The 22,992-nt window shown below is 38.2% G+C and overlaps 1 protein-coding gene across 7 annotated transcripts in view; it reads right to left on the bottom strand.

Annotated features, from left to right (window-relative positions):
* Positions 1–22,992, bottom strand: part of SLC41A2 (solute carrier family 41 member 2) — a 126,814-nt gene that overhangs the window by 89,913 nt on the left and 13,909 nt on the right. For all 7 annotated transcript variants that reach the window (XM_086712483.1, XM_086712484.1, XM_086712480.1 and 4 more), the window contains one exon: positions 10,353–11,078. In XM_086712483.1, the coding sequence (XP_086568609.1) occupies positions 10,353–10,907 (555 nt within the window). In that variant the 5' untranslated portion in view covers positions 10,908–11,078. The remainder of the gene's footprint in view (positions 1–10,352; positions 11,079–22,992) is intronic.

The raw sequence follows: 22,992 nt of genomic DNA, 5'->3' as shown, positions 1-22,992 counted from the left end.
AACTATCAGGAGGTATATGCAACAGGAGAGAATGTGGGCAACAAACAAACCGGAAATTGAAATGAGAGATAGAGAAAAGGTAATCATAAAATTAAGCCCCCAATCTAGTTATATCTCACGTAGGCTGTATACGTATTGTTCCCAGTTACCAAAGACCATGCATTCTTTTTTTTTTAAATCACTTAAATTAACTGGATATATAGGTTTCAATTTCTCATAACAAAAAAGTTCTGACTCACAGACGTGATCCAAAATTAAGATATGTCCCCCATCAGTGAGGAGATAGTATAATAATTAAAAACATGAGTTTTGCAGTCAGCCAACTTGGGTTTAATTCAGCCACTTACCAGTTGTGTGACCCCAGGCAAATAACTTAATATCTAAGCCTGGTACGTAAAATGGAAATAACATCACCTACCTCAGAGTCCTCCTGAACATCAGATAACTAATACGATATACTGACAAAGAACATTCAATGAATGTTATTTGTTAATATTACACCATTTACTGAACATTGATCTCCCAGGCACTGTAATTGTGCTTCCCATGCTCTTTTACATGTTCTTTTTTTTTTTTTTTTTTTTTTTTTTCAACGTTTATTTATTTTTGGGACAGAGAGAGACAGAGCATGAACGGGGGAGGGGCAGAGAGAGAGGGAGACACAGAATCGGAAACAGGCTCCAGGCTCTGAGCCATCAGCCCAGAGCCCGACGCGGGGCTCGAACTCACGGAGCGCGAGATCGTGACCTGGCTGAAGTCGGACGCTTAACCGACTGCGCCACCCAGGCGCCCCATTTTACATGTTCTTTAATTTGGGGCCCAGGATTAATAAAGTGATATTGTAAATCACAAGCACACAAAGGTAGTTTAGGCTGAGACAAAGGCTTACTCCTTGGCGTAAGCTTGAATATGTAAAAAAAGCATTCTGTATCCCTACGGGTCTTTTTGGTACTTCAGTAGAATTCCTATAGCAGCACTCTCTTTACCTCTAAAGATACGTAAATATTCCGTCATACACTATAGCTATAATCTATGTATTTGTATTTCCCACTACTACAGAAAGGCATAAACTTTGGGGCAGAAATTCCAAATTGGAATTGCTAGCTGAGTGAGTTCTCTGAGCCTCACTCAAATTCTTCAGTTGTAAAGTGAGGAAATATCTATACAACTCAATCTTTGAATTACTGCTTCAACTCAAAAGAGGTGATGTTGGCAAATTTTCTCAGCAAACATCAATTGACAACTCCAAGCTGACTGATAATTAAAGGATAAAAGGAAAAAGTAGAGAGGCAGGGCTGGAGCAGGTCTTAAATAAAACAGGGAGTAGATGTCCTACTAAAGAGAAGGCAGATAATGGCCAAGCAGTCTATCTTAACTGGCCATCTGTCACATATTAGAATATAAGAATACTGCCTTAAGACACTAATGGCTCTTTAACTCCTTATCTTGAATTTGATAATCCAGCTGAGGCAGCACATGCATCAGCTCCTGCTGTGGACTGAGTTGCGTCGCCCTCATAAATCATATGTTGAAACCCCAACCCCCAATGTGACTGTATTTGGAGATAGGGCTTATGAGGAGGTGACGAAGGTTACCCGAAGTCGTAAGAGCAGGGCCCTAATCTGGCAGGGCTGGTGCCTTTAATAAGAAGAGTAAGAGGCACCGGAGCCTGCTCTCTCCAGCATGTGAGGGCACAGAGAAGGCAACCCTCTGCAAACCAGAAAGAGAGCTCTTACCAGAAAGTGAATAGCCTGGGACCTTGACTCTGGACTTCCCAGCCTCCAGAACTGGAGAACTAAATGTCTCATGTTAAAGCCACCCAGTCTGTAGCATCTCATTATAGCATTCCAAATAGACTAAGACAGCACCAAAGACAAACTTTACTATTTTAGTTGCATAAAACTGTCCCTAAACTCTATTACTTCAGAGGTATGTAGCCCTTAAAGGATTACAAAAGTTTCCACATGCATAAATTTATATAATGTATAGTGGTTAGGAGGACAGATACTGAATCTGGACCAAGATCCAACCCTCAGCTCTATCACTTAATCACGAAGTATTTTATTTTACAAAACAGAGACAATAACACTTTCCTTATAGTTGTAAGGATTAAAATAAGATGCTGTATGTAAAGGGCTTATGGTAGTGCCTAGCCTATAGCAAACCTTCAATAAATGGTGACTGTTAAACTTTTATTCAACAAGTATTTATTGAGAATCTACTCAACCTGCTAGGAATGTAATGGTTAAAAATAAAAAAACAAAAACTTACCACACACAAAATGAAATAGAAAATTTTGATTAGCCCTGTGACTTCTAAAGAAACTCAAGTTGTAAATGAAAACATTCCCACACAGAAAATGGGAGGCCCAGATGCCTTCATCAGGGAATTATACCAAATACTTAGGAAAGAAACAATGACAAAGTGACATAAACCTTAACAAAGGAGGAAAAATGAGAACATTTTCAAATTCATTAACGACACTAGTATTGCCTTAATGAAAACAGCCAATGACATTATGAGAAGGACAATTATGGGCTCATCTTACATATGAATTTAGATGCAAAATCCCAATTCCAATTCCAATCAAAATATTAGCAAAATTAATCAGAATTCTAATCAAAATTAAAGAACAATAAATCATGACCAGGTTATACTTATTCCAGAAATGTAAGGTTGGTTTAATCAATATAATTCAAGGGGCGGCTGGGTGGCTCAGTCAGTTAAGCCTCCGACTCTTGATTTAGGCTCAGGTCATGATCTTACGGTTGTGAGATCAAGCCCCACATTGGGCTCCATGTGACAGGGTGAGCCTGCTTGGGATTTTCTCTCTCCCTCTCTCTCTCTCAAAATAAATAAATAAACTTAAAATAATAATAATAACCAATATGATTCAACACAGCAATAAATACAGGAAAAAAATCATATGTTATCAATAAATACAGAGAAAGTATATTGATGAAACTCAACACCCATTCATAATTTTTAAAACAAGCCTTAGCAAACTAAAAAAGAAACTTCCTTAATATGATAAAGAATATTACAAAAATCAACAACAAACACCATACTTCATGCTGAACTGTTGAAAGCTTTCTCTCTGAGATCTGGAACAAGATAAGCCTGCTTTCAGCACTTCTATTTTATAGTGCTTTGAAGGTCCTAGTCAGTACAGAATGGCACAAAAATAAATAAGTAAATAAAATATAAAATACATAAGGTTTAGAAAGAAATAATACTGTCTTATTCACAGATAATATGGTGGTATGATGAAGTAATTCCAAAAGAATTACAGATAAATTATTTTTTTAATTTTTTTAATGTTTATTTTTGAGACAGAGAGAGACAGAACTTGAGTGGGGAAGGGGCAGAGAGAGAGAGGGAGACACAGAATCCAAAGCAACTTCCAGGCTCTGAGCTGTCAGTACAGAGCCCCATGCGGGGCTCAAACTCACAAACAGTGATATCATGATCTGAGCTGAAGGTGGATGCTTAACCGACTGAGCCACCCAGGTGTCCCAGATAATTTATTAATATTAGTGATTTTAGCAAAATTGCTAGATACAGGGTCAATAGATACACACAAACATAAAATGAATTTTTTTAAATATACCATTTATAACAGCATAAAAAGTATCAAATAATTAGGAATGAGTCCAGCAAAAAATATAAAAGACTTGTGCTCAGAAACTATAAAACCTCAGAGAGGGAAATTAAAGATGACCTAAATAAATGGAGAGGGCTATTTCATGTTGTATCAGAAGAGTCAGCATTATCAAGAATCAATTCTCCCCCTAATTATCTGTAGATTCAATGCAATCTGAAACACGACTGCAACACCCCTTTGTTTTGTGTGGAAACCGACAAGTTTTTATACTAAAATGTACATTTATTGCAAAGGGAAAAGAATAACCAAAGCACTTTGAGGAAAAATATGGAGACAACATTCTCTACTAGATATCAAGATAGTGTGACATTAATGCCAAGCAACATAAATACACTAAAGAAGCAGAATAGAGAGACCAGAAACACATCTGCACATAAATGGGTACTTCATTGACAGCAAAGATTTTGGTTATGTAACAGTGCAGACACAACTGGAAGATCCATGTGGAAAGGAAAAAAAAAAAAACAAAAAACAATCCCTACCTCACACTCTCTATAAAAAATTATTCCAGGGAGAGAATGATCTAAATGTAAAAGGCAATGGGCGCCTGGGTGGCTCAGTTGGGTAAGTGTCCAACTTCAGCTCAGGTCATGATCTCACGGTCCGTGAGTTCCAGCCCCACATCAGGCTCTGTGCAGGCTCTGTGCTGTCAGTTGGGAGCCTGGAGCTTGCTTTGGATTCTGTCTCCCACTCTCTCTGCCCCTCCCCCACTCATGCTCTGTCTCTCTCTACCAAAAAATGAATAAACATTAAAAAAATTAAATGTAAAAGGCAAAACAGCAAAGCTTTAAGAAGGCAATTAAAGACAATACCTTAATTACCATAGAATATGGAAAGATTTCTCAAGCAAGAAACGAAAAGTACAAACCATGGAAAAGTAAGGGAAAAGGCACTATATCAAAATTAAGAATTTCTGCTCATCAAAACACACCATTGAGAAAGTAAAACGGTAAGCTGCAGAGGAAGGAAAGATATTTTTAATACATATAACTAAAGGGCTTGTATCCAGAATACACAAATAATTCTTAATAAATCAGTAAGAAAAAGACAAATAATAAAATGGGCAAAAACCCTTTATCACTAATGTCCAAATAAATGATCAATAAACAACATCAGTCATGAGGGAAACCCCCAAGATTTCCAATACCAGAATTTCTAAAATTAAAAAGACTGCTGATACCGTGTGTAAACAGGAATACAGAGCAATGAGACTTCTCATACACAGCTAATTAATCTGTAAATTGGTACAATCATTTGACATATCTAAATTTAAATGCCTGGATATCCCAAGACACAGAAATTCCATTTCTACATATATATATATATAATACACACACACACACACACACACACACACACACACACACACACACAATAGAAATGCACGCACATGTGCACCCAGAATCTGGAAACACCAAAGAGCATCAATAGCAGAATGAATAAACTGTGATATATTCATAACTGGATTAGATATGACAATAAAAATAAATGAAATACAATTTCATAAAACTTACATAATGTTGAACAAAAAAACCAGACACAGAGGACTAGATACTCTATACTTCATTATATAAGGTTTTAGAAGAATTAAGTAAAACCGAACAATGGTGTTTAATGATGCACTTTTATAAAGACAAGGAAGCACTGATTACCTTTGGTGATGAGGAATAAAGGGCAGCAATCAGAAGGGAGCACAAAGAAAGCAAATGAAGTACTGATAAGACTCTGTTCCTTGACCTGATAGTTATATGGTTGTGTCACAAAAATTCACTGAGTTGTACATTTTTGGTTTGTATACTCTGTATGTTAAATTTCACAATTAAAAAGTTTTAAAAAGCATATTTAAATTAAACCTTTCAAAACATTTGTTTTTATAATTTTTAACACTAAAGTTTAATATTACAAACTAATTATACATGTGCTGTTATCTCAAATAGTATCAAGAAATGAACATTACACCACAGGAATGTACATATCACCTATATAAATATTCCAATAAACTATACTCCAACACATCATTCTTATAGATGTATAGATGTTATCATTTTAGAGCTAAATATTGAGTATTTCTTCAGAATAATTGGTATACCAAGAAAAGAATATCAGGACACCTGGGTGGTTCAGTGGGTTAAGTGTCCAACTCTTGATTTCGGCTCAGGTCATGATCTCATGGTTTGTGAGTTCGAGCCCCGCATCGGGCTCTGTGCTGACAGCTCAGAGCCTGGAGCCTGCTTCAGATTTTATGTCTCCATCTCTCTCTGCCCCTCCCCCACACACACTCTGTCTCTCTCTGCCTCTCAAAAGTAAACAAAACTAATAAAAAAAAAATTTTTTTTTTAAAAAAGACCTACCTGGAAAATCCACAAAATCTCCCCATCTCAATATCTTTAAATTAATTATACCTGCAAAGTTTTGTTTTTCCCCCCAACATTTTTACTGATATATAATTAACATACAATGTTATATTAGTTTCAGGTGTACAATATGATTCCACAATTCTATACATTACTTAGTGCTCATCCTGATAAGCGTACTCTAAAATCCCTATCACCCATTTCAACCATTCCCTCACCCACCTTCCCCCTGGTAATCATCAGTTGTTCTCTATATTCAAGAGTGTTTTTTTATCTTTTTTTTTCTTTGTACATTTTGTTTCTTAAATTCCATGTATGAGTGAAATCATATTGCTTTTGTCTTTCTCTGACTTATTTCACTTAGCATCATATCCTCTAGGTCCATCCATGTTGTTCCAAATGGCAAGATCTCATTCTTTTTCATGGCTGAGTAAGATTCCATTGTATATATACCACTTTTTCTTTATCAATTCATCTATTGATGAACACTTGGGTTGCTTCCATGTCTTGGCTATTGTAAATAATGCTGCAATAAACACGGGGGTGCATATAACTTTCTGAATTAGTGTTTTAATTTTCTTTTGGTAAATATCATCAATAATGGAATTACTGAATCATATGGTGTTTCTACTTTTCAATTTTTAAAGGAACCTCCAGGGGCGCCTGGGTGGCGCAGTCGGTTGGGCGTCCGACTTCAGCCAGGTCACGATCTCGCCGTCCGTGAGTTCGAGCCCCGCATCGGGCTCTGGGCTGATGGCTCAGAGCCTGGAGCCTGTTTCTGATTCTGTGTCTCCCTCTCTTTCTGCTTCTCCCCCGTTCATGCTCTGTCTCTCTCTGTCCCAAAAATAAATAAACGTTGAAAAAAAAAAATTTAATAATAAAAAAAAAAAAAAAAAAAAAAGGAACCTCCATACTGTTTCCCACAATGCCTACACCAATTTGCATTCCCACTAATAGTTCATGAGAGTTCCTTTTTCTCCACATGCTCACCAATACTTGTTATTTCTTGTGTTTTGATGTTAGCCATTCTGACAGGTCTGAGGTGATATCTCATTGTGGTTTTCATTTGCATTTCCTTGATGATTACTAATGTTGACATTTTTTCATGTGTCTGTTGGCAATCTGTACATCTTCCTCAGAAAAATGTCTATTCAGGTACACTGCCTATTTTTTGGTATTGAGTTGTAGAAGTTCGTTATATATTTTGGATATTAACTCCTTATTGGATATATCATTTACAACTATCTTCTCCCATTCAGTTGCCTTTTGTTTTGTTGATGGTTTCCTTCACTGTGCAAAGGCTCTTTATTTTGGTGTAGTCCCAATAGTTAAATTTTGCTTTTATTTCCCTTGTTTGAGGAGACATATCTAGAAAAATGTTTCTATGGCTGATGTCAAAGAAATTACTGTCTGTGCTTTCTTCTAGGAGTTTTATGGTTTCGGGGCTCACATTTAGGTCTTTATTCCATTTGAGTTCATTTTTGTGTATGGTGTAAGAAAGTGGTCCAGTTTCACTCTTTTGCATGTAGCCGTTCAGTTTTCCCAACACCATTTGTTGAAGAGACTGTCTTTTCCCCATTGTGCGTGCTTGCCTCCTTTGTCATAGATTAATAGACCATATAAGCATGGGTTTGTTTCTGGGCTCTCTACTCTGTTCCACTGATGTGTCTATTTTTGTGCCAGTACCATTCTGTTTTTTCTTTTTTTCTTTCTTTTTTTTTTTTTAAGTAAACTCTATGCCCAATGTGGGGCTTGACCTCACAACCCCAAGATCAAGAGTTGCATGCTCCACCAACTGAGCCAGCCAGGTGCCCCGTTTTAACCAAAACAGCTTGTAGTATATCTTAAAATTTGGGATTGTGATACCTACCAGCTTTGTTCTTCTTTTTCAAGATTGTTTTGGCTATTCAGAGTCTTTGTGTTTCCACAAAAACTTGAGTACTATTTGTTCTAGTTCTCTGAAAACTGCTGTTGTTATTTTGGTAGGGATTGCATAAGATTTGTAGGTTGCTTTAGGCAGTATGGACACTAACAATATTGGTTCTTCCAATCCATGAGCATGGACTATCTTTCCGTTTGTTTGTGTCATCTTCAATTTCTTTCATCAGCGTCTTATAGTTTTCAGAGTACAGGGCTTTCACTTCCTTGGTTGTCTAATAATAGGTATTTTATTACTTTTGGTACAACTGTAAATGGGATTGTTTTTCTTAATTTCTCTTTCTGCTATTTCATTATGAATGTATAGAAATGCAATAGATTTCTGTATATGAATGTTGTATCCTATGACTTTACTGAATTCATTTATCAGTACTAGAAGTTTTGGTGGAGTCTCAAGGGTTTTCTTTTTTTTTTAATGGTTTTGTTTTTAATGTTTATTTATTTTTGACAGAGAAAGAGAGAGAGACAGAGCATGAGTGGGGGAGGGGCAGAGAGCGAGGGAGACACAGAATCAGAAGCAGGCTCTAGGCTCTGAGCTGTCAGCACAGAGCCTGACGTGGGGCTCAAACACACAGACCCTGAGATCATGACCTGAGCCGAAGTCGGATGCCCAACCGACTGAGCCACCCAGGCGCCCCTCAAGGGTTTTCTATATATGGTATCATGTCGTCTTCAAATACCGAATGTTTTACTTTTTCCTTACCAATTTGGATGTCTTTTATTTCTTTTTCTTGTCAGATTCCTTAAAAATTTAATATACTTTTTTAAAAATTTTTTTTAACATTTTTATTTATTTTTGAGACAGGGAGAGAGAGAGCATGAACAGGGAAGGGTCAGAGAGAGGGAGACACAGAATCTGAAACAGGCTCCAGGTTCTGAGCTGTCAGCACAGAGCCCGACACGGGGCTCGAACTCACAGACCGCGAGATCATGACCTGAGCCGAAGTCGGGCGCTTAACCGACTGAGCCACCCAGGCGCCCCTGCATACCCAGGCGCCCTTGCTGTAGCATCTTAACATGGTTCTTTTTATATCCTTTCTCCAACTGATGGTGGAAATTATGTTCCTATTTATGTATGTTTTCCATTTAGATAAAAATATTATCTGTTGAAAGCTTTTTAGTGTCACAAATGACCTGAGATTTCTTTTAGGGAGCAAGCAATGAAAGACAAGGGCATGTTACCCTTTCTCTGACTGATGAATGAAAACTGACAGTAACAGAATGTCACATTTTAACAACTTACTACTTTAGAAAGATAATTATAGAATAGGTAATTCTGTAACCACACTACATTAAGAACTCCTAAAAACAATAAGTAGCGTATACATTTTTAAAATGAACAACATACATAAAAGTAATTCACATAAGAAATATCCATAGAACAACTAAGAATGGTCAACAGACATATGAAAACACACTAAACATTAATAATAAAGAAGTTACTTTTTTTAAAAGGCTGCTAATTAAAATATGAAAACATTTTCCTATCAGTTGCCAAAAATGAAAAGGATCAAGAATGTTCAACATGGATTGATAAGGACATAGAAAAATGAAAGTACTTATATATTGAGAGGATTATAAACTGGCACAAACTTTTTGAAAGTCAATAGGACAGTGTCTAATAAAATTTTAAACATATACACCTACCCTAATTCCCAGCAATCCCATTTTTAAAATCTAGCCTATGAAAATAGTGTAAATATATTTCTAAGAGCATTCATTATAGCACGAGCATGGGAGAGTGAATAAACTTTGGTATGTACATACAATGGAATATCAAGTTCTCATTTTAAAATGCAGAATATCTTTGTTACTAGTTTGGAAAAATATGTAAGATGTATTATTAAGCAATGAAAATAATTTGCAGATATATATGGCACTTCATTTTTATTTCTGAAAAAGAAACTGTGCTTGTGTATATATGAAAACAGAAAAACATATGCAAGTAAACACAACCAATTCTGAACAACGGTAACCTCTGGAGGGGAAGGGAGTTTGGTCTGAAGAGGAAGAACAGGGAAGACTTTTTATCTTGTATTTAATACCCTGCATGGTTTTCATGCATTTTAACAAGTATATGATTTTATTCAAAAAGTAAAGAGGCATTTAAATATAACATTTATTGGGTTTTGCATTTAATTGATTTATCCATTTTGGGGTTGCTTTATTATTGTAATATTTTATGAAGGGTTACTTTACAATCAGAATGAGACCATTCTCGCAGAACTTGTAAAGGAAAACAAACACATACCTAGAAGTAGCAGATTCGCTGCCCGAGCCAGCATGGGTTCATTTCACTAAGGGATAAGTTAGATCTAAAGTAAATGTGTGAGATGAGTAACCCACCTAAAGCACCTAAAGCAACAAAGACGGTGAAGATAAAATGATAAACCCACCTGGACTATATCCAAAACCATGCCGGCTGAAACCGTTCCAAAACCAGCTAGCAAAAATGGCACAAGTATTTGCAGCGCCATGATGCCACTGGATTCCTTTGGTGACTTCTGGTTTACTTCCACAGTGGCATCTTCGTCGCCATCACTAGATGCAGCTTCATTCTGTAACATGGCAGCTGTTTCCGCAGCGTCCCTTGCATCACAGTAATTGTAGCTGGCATAGTCATCATACTTTGGGCTGCAGCCTGACGGTGCGTGCCCACTGTTGGCATGAAAAGGCGGCTCTGAGAAACTGTGATACTCCATGTGCTGCTCAGATCGATTACTAAAAGTCTGGGCTGCAGCTGATAATCCCTCTTGCCAAATGCCATTGGTTTTTTTGTGCCTATCTTCCTGGTTTTTCTGGTAAATTACTGGAACCATACTCAACAATAAGTTTAAAAACTTATCAGATTGAATTGTATTTAAGCTTAAAGTCCAGTCTATAAAACCTCCTCCACTACTTGGACCACTACTCGTGTTACTGGTAATAGATCTTCCTTTACTATTAGTCATATTGTCATCACAAAAGACCCTGTACTCCTTAGATCTCAAGCTTCACAAACCATAGCAGGTAAAGTCAGAACCACACAAATGCTGGTTTAAATTAAGACGCTGACTTCATTTTGTAGGAAATAACGTTTCTACTAGTAAAAGATGTTTAGAAGGTCCACAGAGGGATTGGATCTGAAAAGAAGAAAACAAAATCATTTTTAAAAATCAGATTAACTGTCTTCATACTTAAGATTCTCATAGAAAACACATGTTCTTTTTTTTTTTAATTTTTTTTTTTTACATGTATTTATTTTTTGAGAGACATAGAGAGACAGAGCACAAGTTGGGGAGGGGCAGAGAGAGAGGGAGACACAGAATCGGAAGCAGGCTCCAGGCTCCGAGCTGTCAGCACAGAGCCTGACGCAGGGCTAGAACTCACAAACTGTGAGATCATGACCTGAGCCGAAGTCGGACGCTTAACCGACGGAGCCACCCAGGCGCCCCGAAAACACATACGCTCTTAAACCAACCCTAAGGTATAGGGACACTATACTTTGTGGCCTTAACACATACCCGTTTTGACCCATACAACTACTTTGTACACAGAAAACAGTACAGGGCTATTGTGCCCAATCTTTGTCAAAAGTTTCTCATCTTTGCATACTTAATGTAGCTGATACCTACGTAAAGTCATCAAATGTCCCTGCAGTCCTACAGTGGACAAATTTATTAAATAAAGTGATGGCTTCTATTACTTACAGGGAGGTCTCAAAATCAAATCATTACAACTCTTTACATACGTCAGTACATAATAAAAGGTAAAGTATATGGCATCATGTTTTAAATAATAAACCGTGTAACTTTATTTACAACTTGAATAATATATATTTTATCAAAATGCTATTTTTATTAAATATGAGGAGACAATGATAATTTTGCCATAAAAACATTTGGTAAATATCCTAAATACTGTTCAGGGCATTTATTTTACAAATACTTACTGAAAGATCTACTTTGCAAGCCAACCAAAAGAAAGCTTGTAATGCACTTATAACTGAATGCTCTTCTCACAAAGTCTGCTCTTTGTAGACTGCCCGGAGTAGAGCCAGCCCTCACAGGCTGGCCAGTGACCAAATTCTCTCTAAAGACTGAACGAAGAGACACAGACACAGCTGTAGCTGGTTTGAGAGTGACGGGCACTGAGCTGCAGGTTCATACCCCCCGGCCCCCGGCCCCCGCCCCCCCCCCCGCTCCCCCCCCCCCCCCCCCCCCGCCAACGCAGAGAGCCTAGGCGAACCGCTGCTGCCGTAGCTGCAGAGGCTTTCAGAGCAATCTACTGCAATGGGTCTAAAGGCCTCAGGTCAGAACACTCAGGCCTGCCTTATACTTGCAAGAGCATCCGCGATCAAGAAATCGGCACTTATTTGATAAGGGACAGATGACCCACTGCCCACCCACCAGGTGAGAGTAAGAATGATTGCTGCCCGTACTGCTGCTTTTAGTGAAAACTATTACATCTTTCAATATTTGTTTTCAATTCCTTAGAATGTCTATCTCCTCTCCTGGCATAGGAAAATCAACAGCAAGAAATGGCACACAGAAAAAGAGAAGGAGCTACGGAGGGGACAAGCAGATGCGAGAGCCTGTCTCATCTACTCATCATTCACTCACTTTTCTTCCTTCCCTATTGTGACTGTGGGGGCTCTTGGAATTCCTACTGGGGAACGTTTTCAAATAGATTCTAGGACTCCAGACCTCCTGACTCGGAATATCTGTTATTTGAGGCCTGTATATCTTTCTTTTTAAGCTCCCCAAGGGATTACAGTGCGGACTTCTTGTTGACTTGTCCTGAGAATCCAATGAGTAGATTAAGTACTAGTTGCTTTTTTTTTTTTTTTTTTTTTTTTGCCACTCGCAGGTTGATCTGCATATAGAGAAAAGTCAGTGTTTAAAGAGAATCAGTGTCCAGAGTAAAACCAATGTCGAGACTAAAGCAGAGGAGAAAACAAGTAGTCCCAGAAAGAGAAAGACAGGCAGAACAGCAGCCTGAAAACCCTTCATGTCGAGATGCTGAGCTGTACTTCTGGAACTTACGAGATTCCCAGCAGCCTTATATGAGAAGATTGAGCAGGTTTCTGTTCCTTCAACCTATTTGCCCCTTTTTATTTTTTTAAATATTTATTTATTTATTTTGAGAGAGAGAGAGAGACAGCACACACAAGTGAGGTAGAATCAGAGAGAGAGAGAGAGAGAGAGAGAGAGAGAGAGAGAGTAAATCCCATGCTGCTTCGTGCTATTGGCACAGAGCCCAATACAAGGCTGGATCTCACAAACCATGAGACCAGGACCTGAGCCAAAATCAAGAGTGGGACACTTGACTGATTGATTGAGCCACCCAGGGGCCATTGCCCCTTTTTAAAGAGTGTGCATTTCACTGCCTCAAAGAGATCCTCAACTAAATAAAATATAAAACAAACCCCAAAGGGATTGAGTTTTAAGACAAATCTATTCTACTGAAGGGCCTGTGATATATACAGGGAGTTTCTTCCTTTTGAAGTAGAATTATCAGGTTGATCAAAACAGAAATGTGGAGAAATGTAAATAAACCAGAAAGAAGGACGGTAGCATCTGTACCACCATCCAGTCACCCTAAAGTTCAGAAAACTCAAAATGTGTCCTTGGGAAACTTGACCAATTAACCCTAGATAGAAAAATAAAGGAGAGGGTAGGGGTGGGGAAGAGAGGAATTTCTCAAGACATCTCTGTTAGAATATTTTTATGGCTAAGCACAGTCTACACGGTGTTGGCCAAGAGCGATCCAGATGCAAAGACATGTCTAGCTCATACTTTTGTTCTTAATACTCTCATTTATGCATAAGCTATTCAGAAACTGAGATGGAGAGATAGATACTCATCAGGGTCTCTGTTGACAGAGACCATGGAATAGGGCTGAAATCCAGCCCAAGCCTCCATTCTCAGGGCTACCTTTTTCTGTGAAGCACTGTACAAATTTCAGGGGCACCTGGCTCGCTCAGCCAGTAGAGCTTGAGACTCTTGATCTCGGGGTCGTGAGTTCAAGCCCCACAATGGGTGTAGAGATCACTTTAAAATAAAAATTTATACGAATTTCCATTTCCTGCGTAAACACATTCTTCCTCTATTCCATGCAGTTCTGGTAGGTCTATCAATCAACAGTATCCTACCCTCCAGACTACATGATGACAAATGGTTTGAGCAGAACCTACTTCCTCTCCCGGAATTTCATGTGCAAGTAAAACTCTGGATTGTGAATAACTTGTTCCGCAAGTGTTCCACAAGACAAGCAAACATGTCTAGTAAGTTTTAATTTAATAAATGAGTGATGTCTTGCAATACAAGTAATACAAGACACCAAACATCACATGATCACAACTGAGCCAATGGTTCTGAAATTCGCTTTGATACACCAGTGCTTTGGATTACAAGCATGTTCCCAGAACGAATTATGCTCACAAACCAAGGTTTTACTGTATTTTTTTTCTTACTATGTCCTGAGTGCCTACTGAATGCTGAGACGTAATTAACAAAACAGGCACCATTCTTGCTTCTAACAGATTTTACCTTGTAGTGGGGAGGAAAAGCAACCAGGTGAGCAAACAAATGAGATAATTTATGATAAAGGCTATAAAAGAGAAAGCTGATTTAACGAAGAGTGAGTAAGTTATAGGACTACCTTAATGTGGAAGGTCTCTGGGAGAGTTTACTCACTTCCCTTTGGAACAACATAATTCTGAAGCTGTCACTTCATCTTCCACCTCAAAAAGTCCCCTCTGCCACCACCACTATTAGTACCACTTGAAGGAAAGCCCATCTACATCAGAAGAGGATCCACAGAGAGAATCAAAGCCAGGAGATGAAAGGGTCCTGACAACATAATTAGAATGTCTATTTCATTTATTTTAAGCTCATTCCAGCGTTGTTGTTACCAATTATACGGGCCAATAACTCTTCATTGCATAAGCTAGTCTGAGTGGTGTTTTTTGTCCTAACATCTTTTTTTGTTGTTGTTTAAGAATGCAATTTGGAAACAGTAGGGATTACCTTGTTACAGGCACATGCCGTGGACCACATATCACTATTTTGCGCTGAGGAATATGTGTTTATTTTTATTTTCTCCTTCATTTTATCAAGTTAGTGACTGATCACCAGTTAGTCTAATGCTTGCTTACTGACAAGTTCCATTACCACTCTTAAAGACTCCTTAAACTTTTTTCTTTTAAAGAAATCACCTAGGGGCACCCAAGTGGCTCAGCTGGTTGAGCATCAGACTCTTGATTTCAGCTCAGGTCATAATCTTGCGGTTCATAGGTGAAGCCCTGCATCAGGCTCCATGCTGACCACACAGAGACTACTTGGGATTCTCTCTCTCTCCCTCTCTCTCCAAATAAATAAATAAAATAAAGAACTCATGGAATAATGGATTACAATCGAAATACTTTGTGGTAGATTTAAAATGAGTGATGTACATATATGCCCCCAAATAAAAATTGGTTACTCTATATTGTTGTTTACCCATGAATGAGTAAAAACAAGTAAAAAATTTTAAAAATAAATAAAAGGAATTGGGCAAAGTTTCCCATAGCTTTAAGGTGCTTAAGTTAAAGAATGCCAGTGGAGATATTTATGGCTCATTCTTCAACTTCCTAGTAGATTATATTTATCTAGTATCAACCTAGATGAGAAGAAATAGTGTCTTTAGAACTTTAGTGGAGTGGCCGAGGCTTAAATTCTGAATTCTTGCTGTCAGTTATAAAGCGACAAACTCTAAGAAAAAATAATCCACTATTTTATTCACTAATGGCCAGTATTTCCACAAAACAGAAGTCTCAAATTAAAAAAAAAAAAAATCAGCAGTAGAGTACAAGTAGAATGATTAAAATTGTGGCCTGGGACTTTTTTTTTTTTTTTTCCAAAATTGGTAGATAAAAAATATATATTTATCTATACTACTCATCTAACGCCAGTGAAGATATCAGGCATAATTCAAAAATCCTAGATTAAGTGGCTGCATCAAATACTGTTATTTAGCAGTTTTGTTCCAAAGACTCTTTAGGTGCTGAGCACAACCAACACAGGAACAATTCTATTTTAGTGCCTTAGATCCTTGTTACTCCAAGTATGGTTTATGGTCCAGCAGCACTGTCATCACCTGGGAGCTTGTTAGAAATGCAGGACCTCCGCTCTTGGGGCGCCTGGGTGGCGCAGTCGGTTGAGCGTCCGACTTCAGCCAGGTCACGATCTCGCGGTCCGTGAGTTCGAGCCCCGCGTCAGGCTCTGGGCTGATGGCTCAGAGCCTGGAGCCTGTTTCCGATTCTGTGTCTCCCTCTCTCTCTGCCCCTCCCCCGTTCATGCTCTGTCTCTCTCTGTCCCAAAAATAAATAAATGTTGAAAAAAAAAAAAAAAATGCAGGACCTCCGCTCTCATCCTTAGCCCAACCTGTGAATCAAAACCTGCACTTCTAATAGCATTCCAAGTGATTTGTGTACACATGAAAGCTTGAGAAGTGTCTCCCAGTACTTTCAAAAAAGAATCTGATTTACATTCATTACACTAAAAATTAGATGTTGTGAAACTTTCAAATGTGAACAAGGATGTGAGCACTGGTAATACATTAAACACTACTAGTGCAACTGTAAACATTATACTGCCTTGGAAAACAATTGTTGTATGCTAAAATTAAAGATTCTATGCCCCACATTTCAGCAAATTCCACCCTAAGTTCATATCCTGGAGAGACTCATGCACAGTATACTAGAAGACACATAAAATAATATCCTTAGCAGCATCTTCATACTAGTAAAAAATTGGAATTAACTCAACAGAAAACAGAAATTGTGGGATATTAATACAATGGAATATATGAAGACGGGTAGGATATAATCACAAACTTCAAGAGAATGGGTATATTTGAGTACGTGGTATAAAAGCACACAGAGAGCTTCAAAGGTATTGGTTATATTTTTTCAGCTTGATAGTGGATATCTGTTTCTTACTGTTCTTTATTCATATAGACTACATGAGTGCTTCAGTAAGAATGATATTGTAGATTTTATTTTACTCCCATTATTGCTGCCCTCCTATAAGAGAATTATCTCCACCCGTTGCCATGTTACTTGAAGGGACTGTGAGAGAATTCTACTTCCTCATCTCCACTGACAGCAGATTTGGCCATGTGACTTGAATTGGCCAATGGAATAAGAGGAGCAGCAACACCTACAAGCAGAAACAGTTCAGCTATGTCTCTTCTTCCATCTGTCATGAGAATGGCATGTCCTAGGTTAGTGCTACTTCTTCAGACTGGGTCCTGGGACAAAGACCCATGCAGAGCCCCAGCAACTGCGGCCAATACGTGGTAACCCACAGGCAACATGTAAAGTGAGAGAGAAATAAAGCATTGTGGTCGAAAGCCATTGAGAGTTTGGAATTATTACCACAGCATGATCCAACAAAAGCTACCTAAAAGTAAGTATGTAGAAAAGGACCCTGACCCATAGATTCCTACCTATTTTAGTTGAGTCTCTGAGCACTTAAGGGTTCCATCTACAGTTAAAGAATTTTGTAACAGTGGTTTGCAAACATTTAGATCTCATTAAACAGTCAAACTTCTCCCCAAATTTTACCAAAAACAATCTTTCCCACTTGATGGCTGTTAGAATGGCCATCAACAGGACAAAAAATAACAAATGCTGACTAGGATTTGAAGAAAAGGGAACCTTTGTCCACTGCTGGCAGGATTGTAAATTGGTACAGCTATTATGGAAAAAATATGGAGGATCCTCAAAGAATTAAAAAATAGAACTACCATATGATCTAGCAATTCCACTTCTGGGAACATATCCAAAGGAATGATCTTTGGATCATTGAAAAGATATCTGTAGCCCTGTGTTCAGAGCAGCATTATTTACAATAGCCAAAACATGAAACAACCTAAGAGTCCACTGAAAGGTAAGTGGATAAAGAAGTTGTGGCGTGTGTGTGTGTGTGTGTGTGTGTGTGTGTGTGTGCATAATGGAATATTATTCAGCCATAAAAAAATAAGGAAATCCTGCCATTTGCAACAACATGGATAAATCCTGAGGGCATTATGCTAAGTGAAATAAGGCAAAAAGAGAAACACAAATACCACATGATCTCATTTATATGTAGAATCATAAGAAAAAGAAAAAAAAAGAAAGGAAAGGACCCAAACGCAGAAAAAGAATCAGATTTGGGATAACCAGAGATGGGGTCAGGGGAAGAGAAGGGTGAATTGGAACAAAAAAGGTTAAAGAGTACAAACTTCCTGTTATAAGATACACAAGTACTAGGGATATAATGTGCAACATGATGACTATAGTTTCCTCAGCTCTATGACATATAAAAGTTGTTAAGAGAGTAAATCTTAACAATTCTCACCACAAGAAGGAAGGGTTTTTTCCCTCATTTCTTTTTATTCTCTCTATATGGCTTGATGGATGTTAACTTACTATAGTAATTACTTCACAGTCTAAACTTTATGCTGTAAACCTGAAACTCACACAGTGACATATGTCACTTATATCTCAATAAAACTGGAAAAAAATTAAATAAATATATATATAAAATTTTAAAAAAATTTAATGATCTTTTCTAAAAAATAAGCGTACATAACAATCTCTATCAAAATAACACCAGTATTCTTCACAGAGCTAGAACAAACAATCCTAAAATTTGTATGGAATCAGAAAAGACCCAAAATAGCCAAAGCGATCTTGAAAAAGAAAACCAAAGCTGGAGCCATCACAATCCCTGACTTCAAGCTGTATTACAAAGCTGTAATCATCAAGACAGTACGGTAGTGGCACAAAAACAGACACTCAGATCAATGGAACAGAATAGAGAATCCAGAAATGGACCCACAAACGTATGGCCAACTAATCTTTGACAAAGCAAGAAAGAATGGCCAGTGAAATAAAGACAATCTCTTCAGCAAATGGTGCTGGGAAAACTGGACAGCAGCATGCAGAAAAATGAACCTAGACCACTTCCTTACACCATACACAAAAATAAACTCAAAATGGATGAAAGACCTAAACGTAAGACAGAAAGCCTCAAAATCCTCAAGGAGAAAGCAGGCAAAAACCTCTTTGACCTTGGCCGCAGCTACTTCTTACTCAACACATCTCCGGAGGCAAGGGAAACAAAAGCAAAAATGAACTATTGGACCTCATCAAAATAAAAAGCTCCTGCACAGCAAAGGAAACAACCAGCAAAACTAAAAGGCAACAAACAGAATGGGAGAAGATATTTGCAAATGATGTAACAGATAAAGGGATAGCATCCAAAATCTAACAAGAACTTATCAAACTCAACACCCAAAAAACAAATAATCCAGTGAAGAAATGGGCAAAAGACATGAATAGACACTTCTCCAAAGAAGACATCCAGATGGCCAACCGACACATGAAAAAAATGCTCAACATCACTCACCATCAGGAAAACACAAATCAAAACCACAATGAGATCACCTCACACCTGTCAGAATGGCTAAAACTCACAACTCAGTCAACAACAGATGTTGGTGAGGATGCAGAGAAAGAGGATCTCTTTTGCACTGCTGGTGGGAATACAAACTCTGGAAAACAGTATGAAGATTTCTAAAAAAATTAAAAATAGAACTACCCTATGTCCCAGCAACTGCACTACTAGGTATTTATCCAAGGGATACAGCTGTGCTGTTTTGAAGGGCCACATGCAGCCCAATGTTTATGGCAGTACTATCAACAATAACCAAAGTATGGACAGAGCCCAAATGTCCTTCAATGGATGAATGGATAAAAAAGATGTGGTATGTATATGTATATGTGTATATACTCAGCAACCAAAAAGAATGAAATTTTGCCATTTGCAACTATGTGGATGGAACTAGAGGGTATTATGCTAAGCAAAATGAGTCAGAGAAAGACAAATATCATAGGACTTCACTCATATGAGAAGCTGAACATACAAAACAGATAAACATAAGGGAAGGGAAGCAAAAATAATATAAAAACAGGGAGGGGGACAAAACATAAAAGACTCTTAAATATAGAGAACAAACAGAGGGCTGCTGGAGGGGTTGTGGGAGAGGGGATGAGCTAAATGGGTGAGGGGCATTAAGGAATCTACTCCTGAAATCACTGTTGCACTATATGCTAACTTGGATGTAAATTAAAAAATTAATTAACTTTAAAAAATAACTGTACATTTTAACACCAAGAATGAAGAAGGGAGCGGTGCCTGGCTGGCTCAGCTGGAAGAACTTGATCTTGGAGTTGTGAGTTTGAGCCCCATGTTGGGTGTAGAGGTTACTTAAAATGAATAAATAAATTAAAACTTAGAAAAAATATTATATGGGGTGCCTGGGTGGCACAGTTGGTTGAGCATCTGACTTCAGCTCAGGTCATTATCTCGCAGTTCATGAGTTTGAGCCCCACATCGGGCTCTCTGCTGTCAGCACAGAGTCCGATTCGGATCCTCTGTCCCCCCCTCTCTGCCCGCGCCCCTACTCATATTCTCTCTCTCTCAAAAACCAACATCTAAAAAAATAAATACAATAATTAAAAAAAAAAAAAGAATGCAGAAGAGACAAAATCTTAGACCAAAAGACAGCCTTTCCATTAAACACATTTAGATTAATGAAGAACTCACTCCATGGTTCCCCATAAAAGTACTGTCATGGGACAGCACTGGTCTACAGAGTCACATCAGAGAACCACTGACTTAAAGAAATATAAACTAATAATACCAGATACTCCTTATGAATTCAATTTTGGTCACAAAAATGAAAAACACTAGTTCAAATTGCTTGTTTTTAAAAGTTAGGTGGGGCGCCTAGGGTGGCTCAGTCGGTTAGGCGACCGACTTCGGCTCAGGTCATGATCTCACGGTCCGTGAGTTCGAGCCCGGCATCAGGCTCTGTGCTAGCAGCTCAGAACCTGGAGCCTGTTTCAGATTCTGTGTCTCCCTCTCTCTGACCCTCCCCCGTTCATGCTCTGTCTCTCTCTGTCTCAAAAATAAATAAACGTTAAAAAAAATTAAAAAAAAAAAAGTTAGGAAAAGCAGCATATTGTATGTGTGTTGATTTACTACATCATTATCTTGGAGAAAATCTGTTCCTGGTGCTGGAGGAGGCATTGTTTGATTGCAAAGGCTAAATAATACACTTGAAAAATCCAACAGAGCTGTGAGTTACCAGGCCTGTCCTGCCTAATTACTAAGAAAGGCACTAAATGAGAGCTTAATACTTTGTTATCTTCCCACAACAAAACTGTTTTGAGTTAATCTGTTACCAGCATTCTCACAGTTAGTCAAAAAATCTCAAAACTTGTCCATCAGGTGGGTATATTTATATAAATATATTTGTATAAATTGTATGTATTCGTATAGTGTGCATTCTGCTCCCTTCTGTTTTCTTTGACTATGTTTTCCGGTTAGTTATTCAAATGTAGGTAGTTACCACGGGGGATGTATTATGTGGTCAGTTAGTTTTCAGAGAGGTTAGGGCAGACCTCAGCTGACATACAAAATTATTTTCTAGTTTCATAAAAAATTTTGGTTCATTCTTTTGAATAATACTCAGTAAGTACTTAATTGTTTAATTGTACAATCAGTTCATAAAGAAAGATCATGTCTAGTTAATTTGCTTTTTGCAGCACCTAGGCAACAAGTTGACTTTAAGTATTTTCATTTTAAGATCTAAACCTGTGTAAACTTAAATCCTCACCAATTTCTCTCAATGATCAACTCCTTTCACTTAAGCAAAAATTATGTTTAAAAGTCTTTTAGATATCAGTTTCATGACCTGAACACTTCAGGTTCCCCATTTCTTATCCACAATTCCCTTTTCCTAAGGATTTTCCATCAAATCACCTTTCTCAGAGCTCATCCCAATAAGCTCTTAAACAATCATCCCTCTGGTTTTCTCATGTTCACCCCGACACCACTCTCTGCCATTTTGCTGTGACCTCATGCCAACTCCTCCTTCCTTGAACGCTCATCAGAACCTGGGAGGACACTCTAGTCCCATCTATGGGGATCATAGACCTTGACTACTGATTTGTACTGAAGAAGTCTCTTCTCATTTGAGCTAGCCCTACCACTTTTACTGAAATCATTTCTCATTTTTAGCCCTTGATTTCATTAGCCTCATCTACTGGGCTCCCTATATCGCTTATTTTGGGTTCCTAATGTTTCACAATAACTCACTGCCTTCTACTAGATTACCAAACCCAGGTAAATTATTCGCTCTCCTCTAAACTTCCTTCATTCAATCCAATCTCCTTTATTCAGCTTTTCCACTTCTATACTTCCTACCAAATTGTTCCTAACAGCCAGGAACAATTCATCTCATTCAAAAGGTGATGATAAAAGTATACCACCTCAAAGAAATCTACCCGGGGCACCTGGGTGGCTCAGCTGGTTAAGCGACCAACTCTTCATTTTGGCTAAGGTTATTGCTTCTCGGCCTTTTGGCCAAGATCAAGTGTTGATTTTGGCTCAGGTCATGATCTCATAGTTTATGAATTCAAGCCCGCATGTGGGGCTCTGTGCTGACAGCATGAAGGCTGCTTGAGATTCTGTCTCTCCCTCTCTCTCTCTCTACCCCTCCCCCACATGCATGTGCTCTCTATCAAAATAAACACTTAAAAAAAAACTACCCAAATTAATGTAGGATTAAAGGTACAGAGAGGAAAGAACAGTGAAAATTTATTGCCAACAATAATTAGAAATTTTCCTATCACAGTTTTAAAGAGAGAACTTAAAAAAAATTTTAAGTTTTTATGTTATTCTTTGAGACAGCATGCACGTGAGGGGGGCTAGTGGGGGGGAGAGCGGTGGGGAGGGGGGTGCGTAGCAAGAGACAGAGCAAGAGAGAGCGAGAGACAGAGAGAGAGAGAGAGAGAGGGAGAGAATCCCAAGCAGGGCTCAATCCCATGAACCTTGAGATCATGACCTGAGTTGAAATCAAAAGTGGGACGCTTAACTGACTGAGCCACCCAAGCGCCCCGGGAATTTTTCTTTTAAATGAAAGGTATCCATTTGGTTTCCCAATGCCAACTCCCACATG

The sequence above is a fragment of the Puma concolor genome, chromosome B4 (assembly GCF_028749965.1).
Source record: "Puma concolor isolate L17-30 chromosome B4, mPumCon1.1.hap2, whole genome shotgun sequence".
NCBI classification, from domain to species: Eukaryota; Metazoa; Chordata; class Mammalia; order Carnivora; family Felidae; genus Puma; species Puma concolor.
Note: the sequence above shows the minus strand (reverse complement) of the source record. Positions and strands in the feature narration are given on the sequence as shown.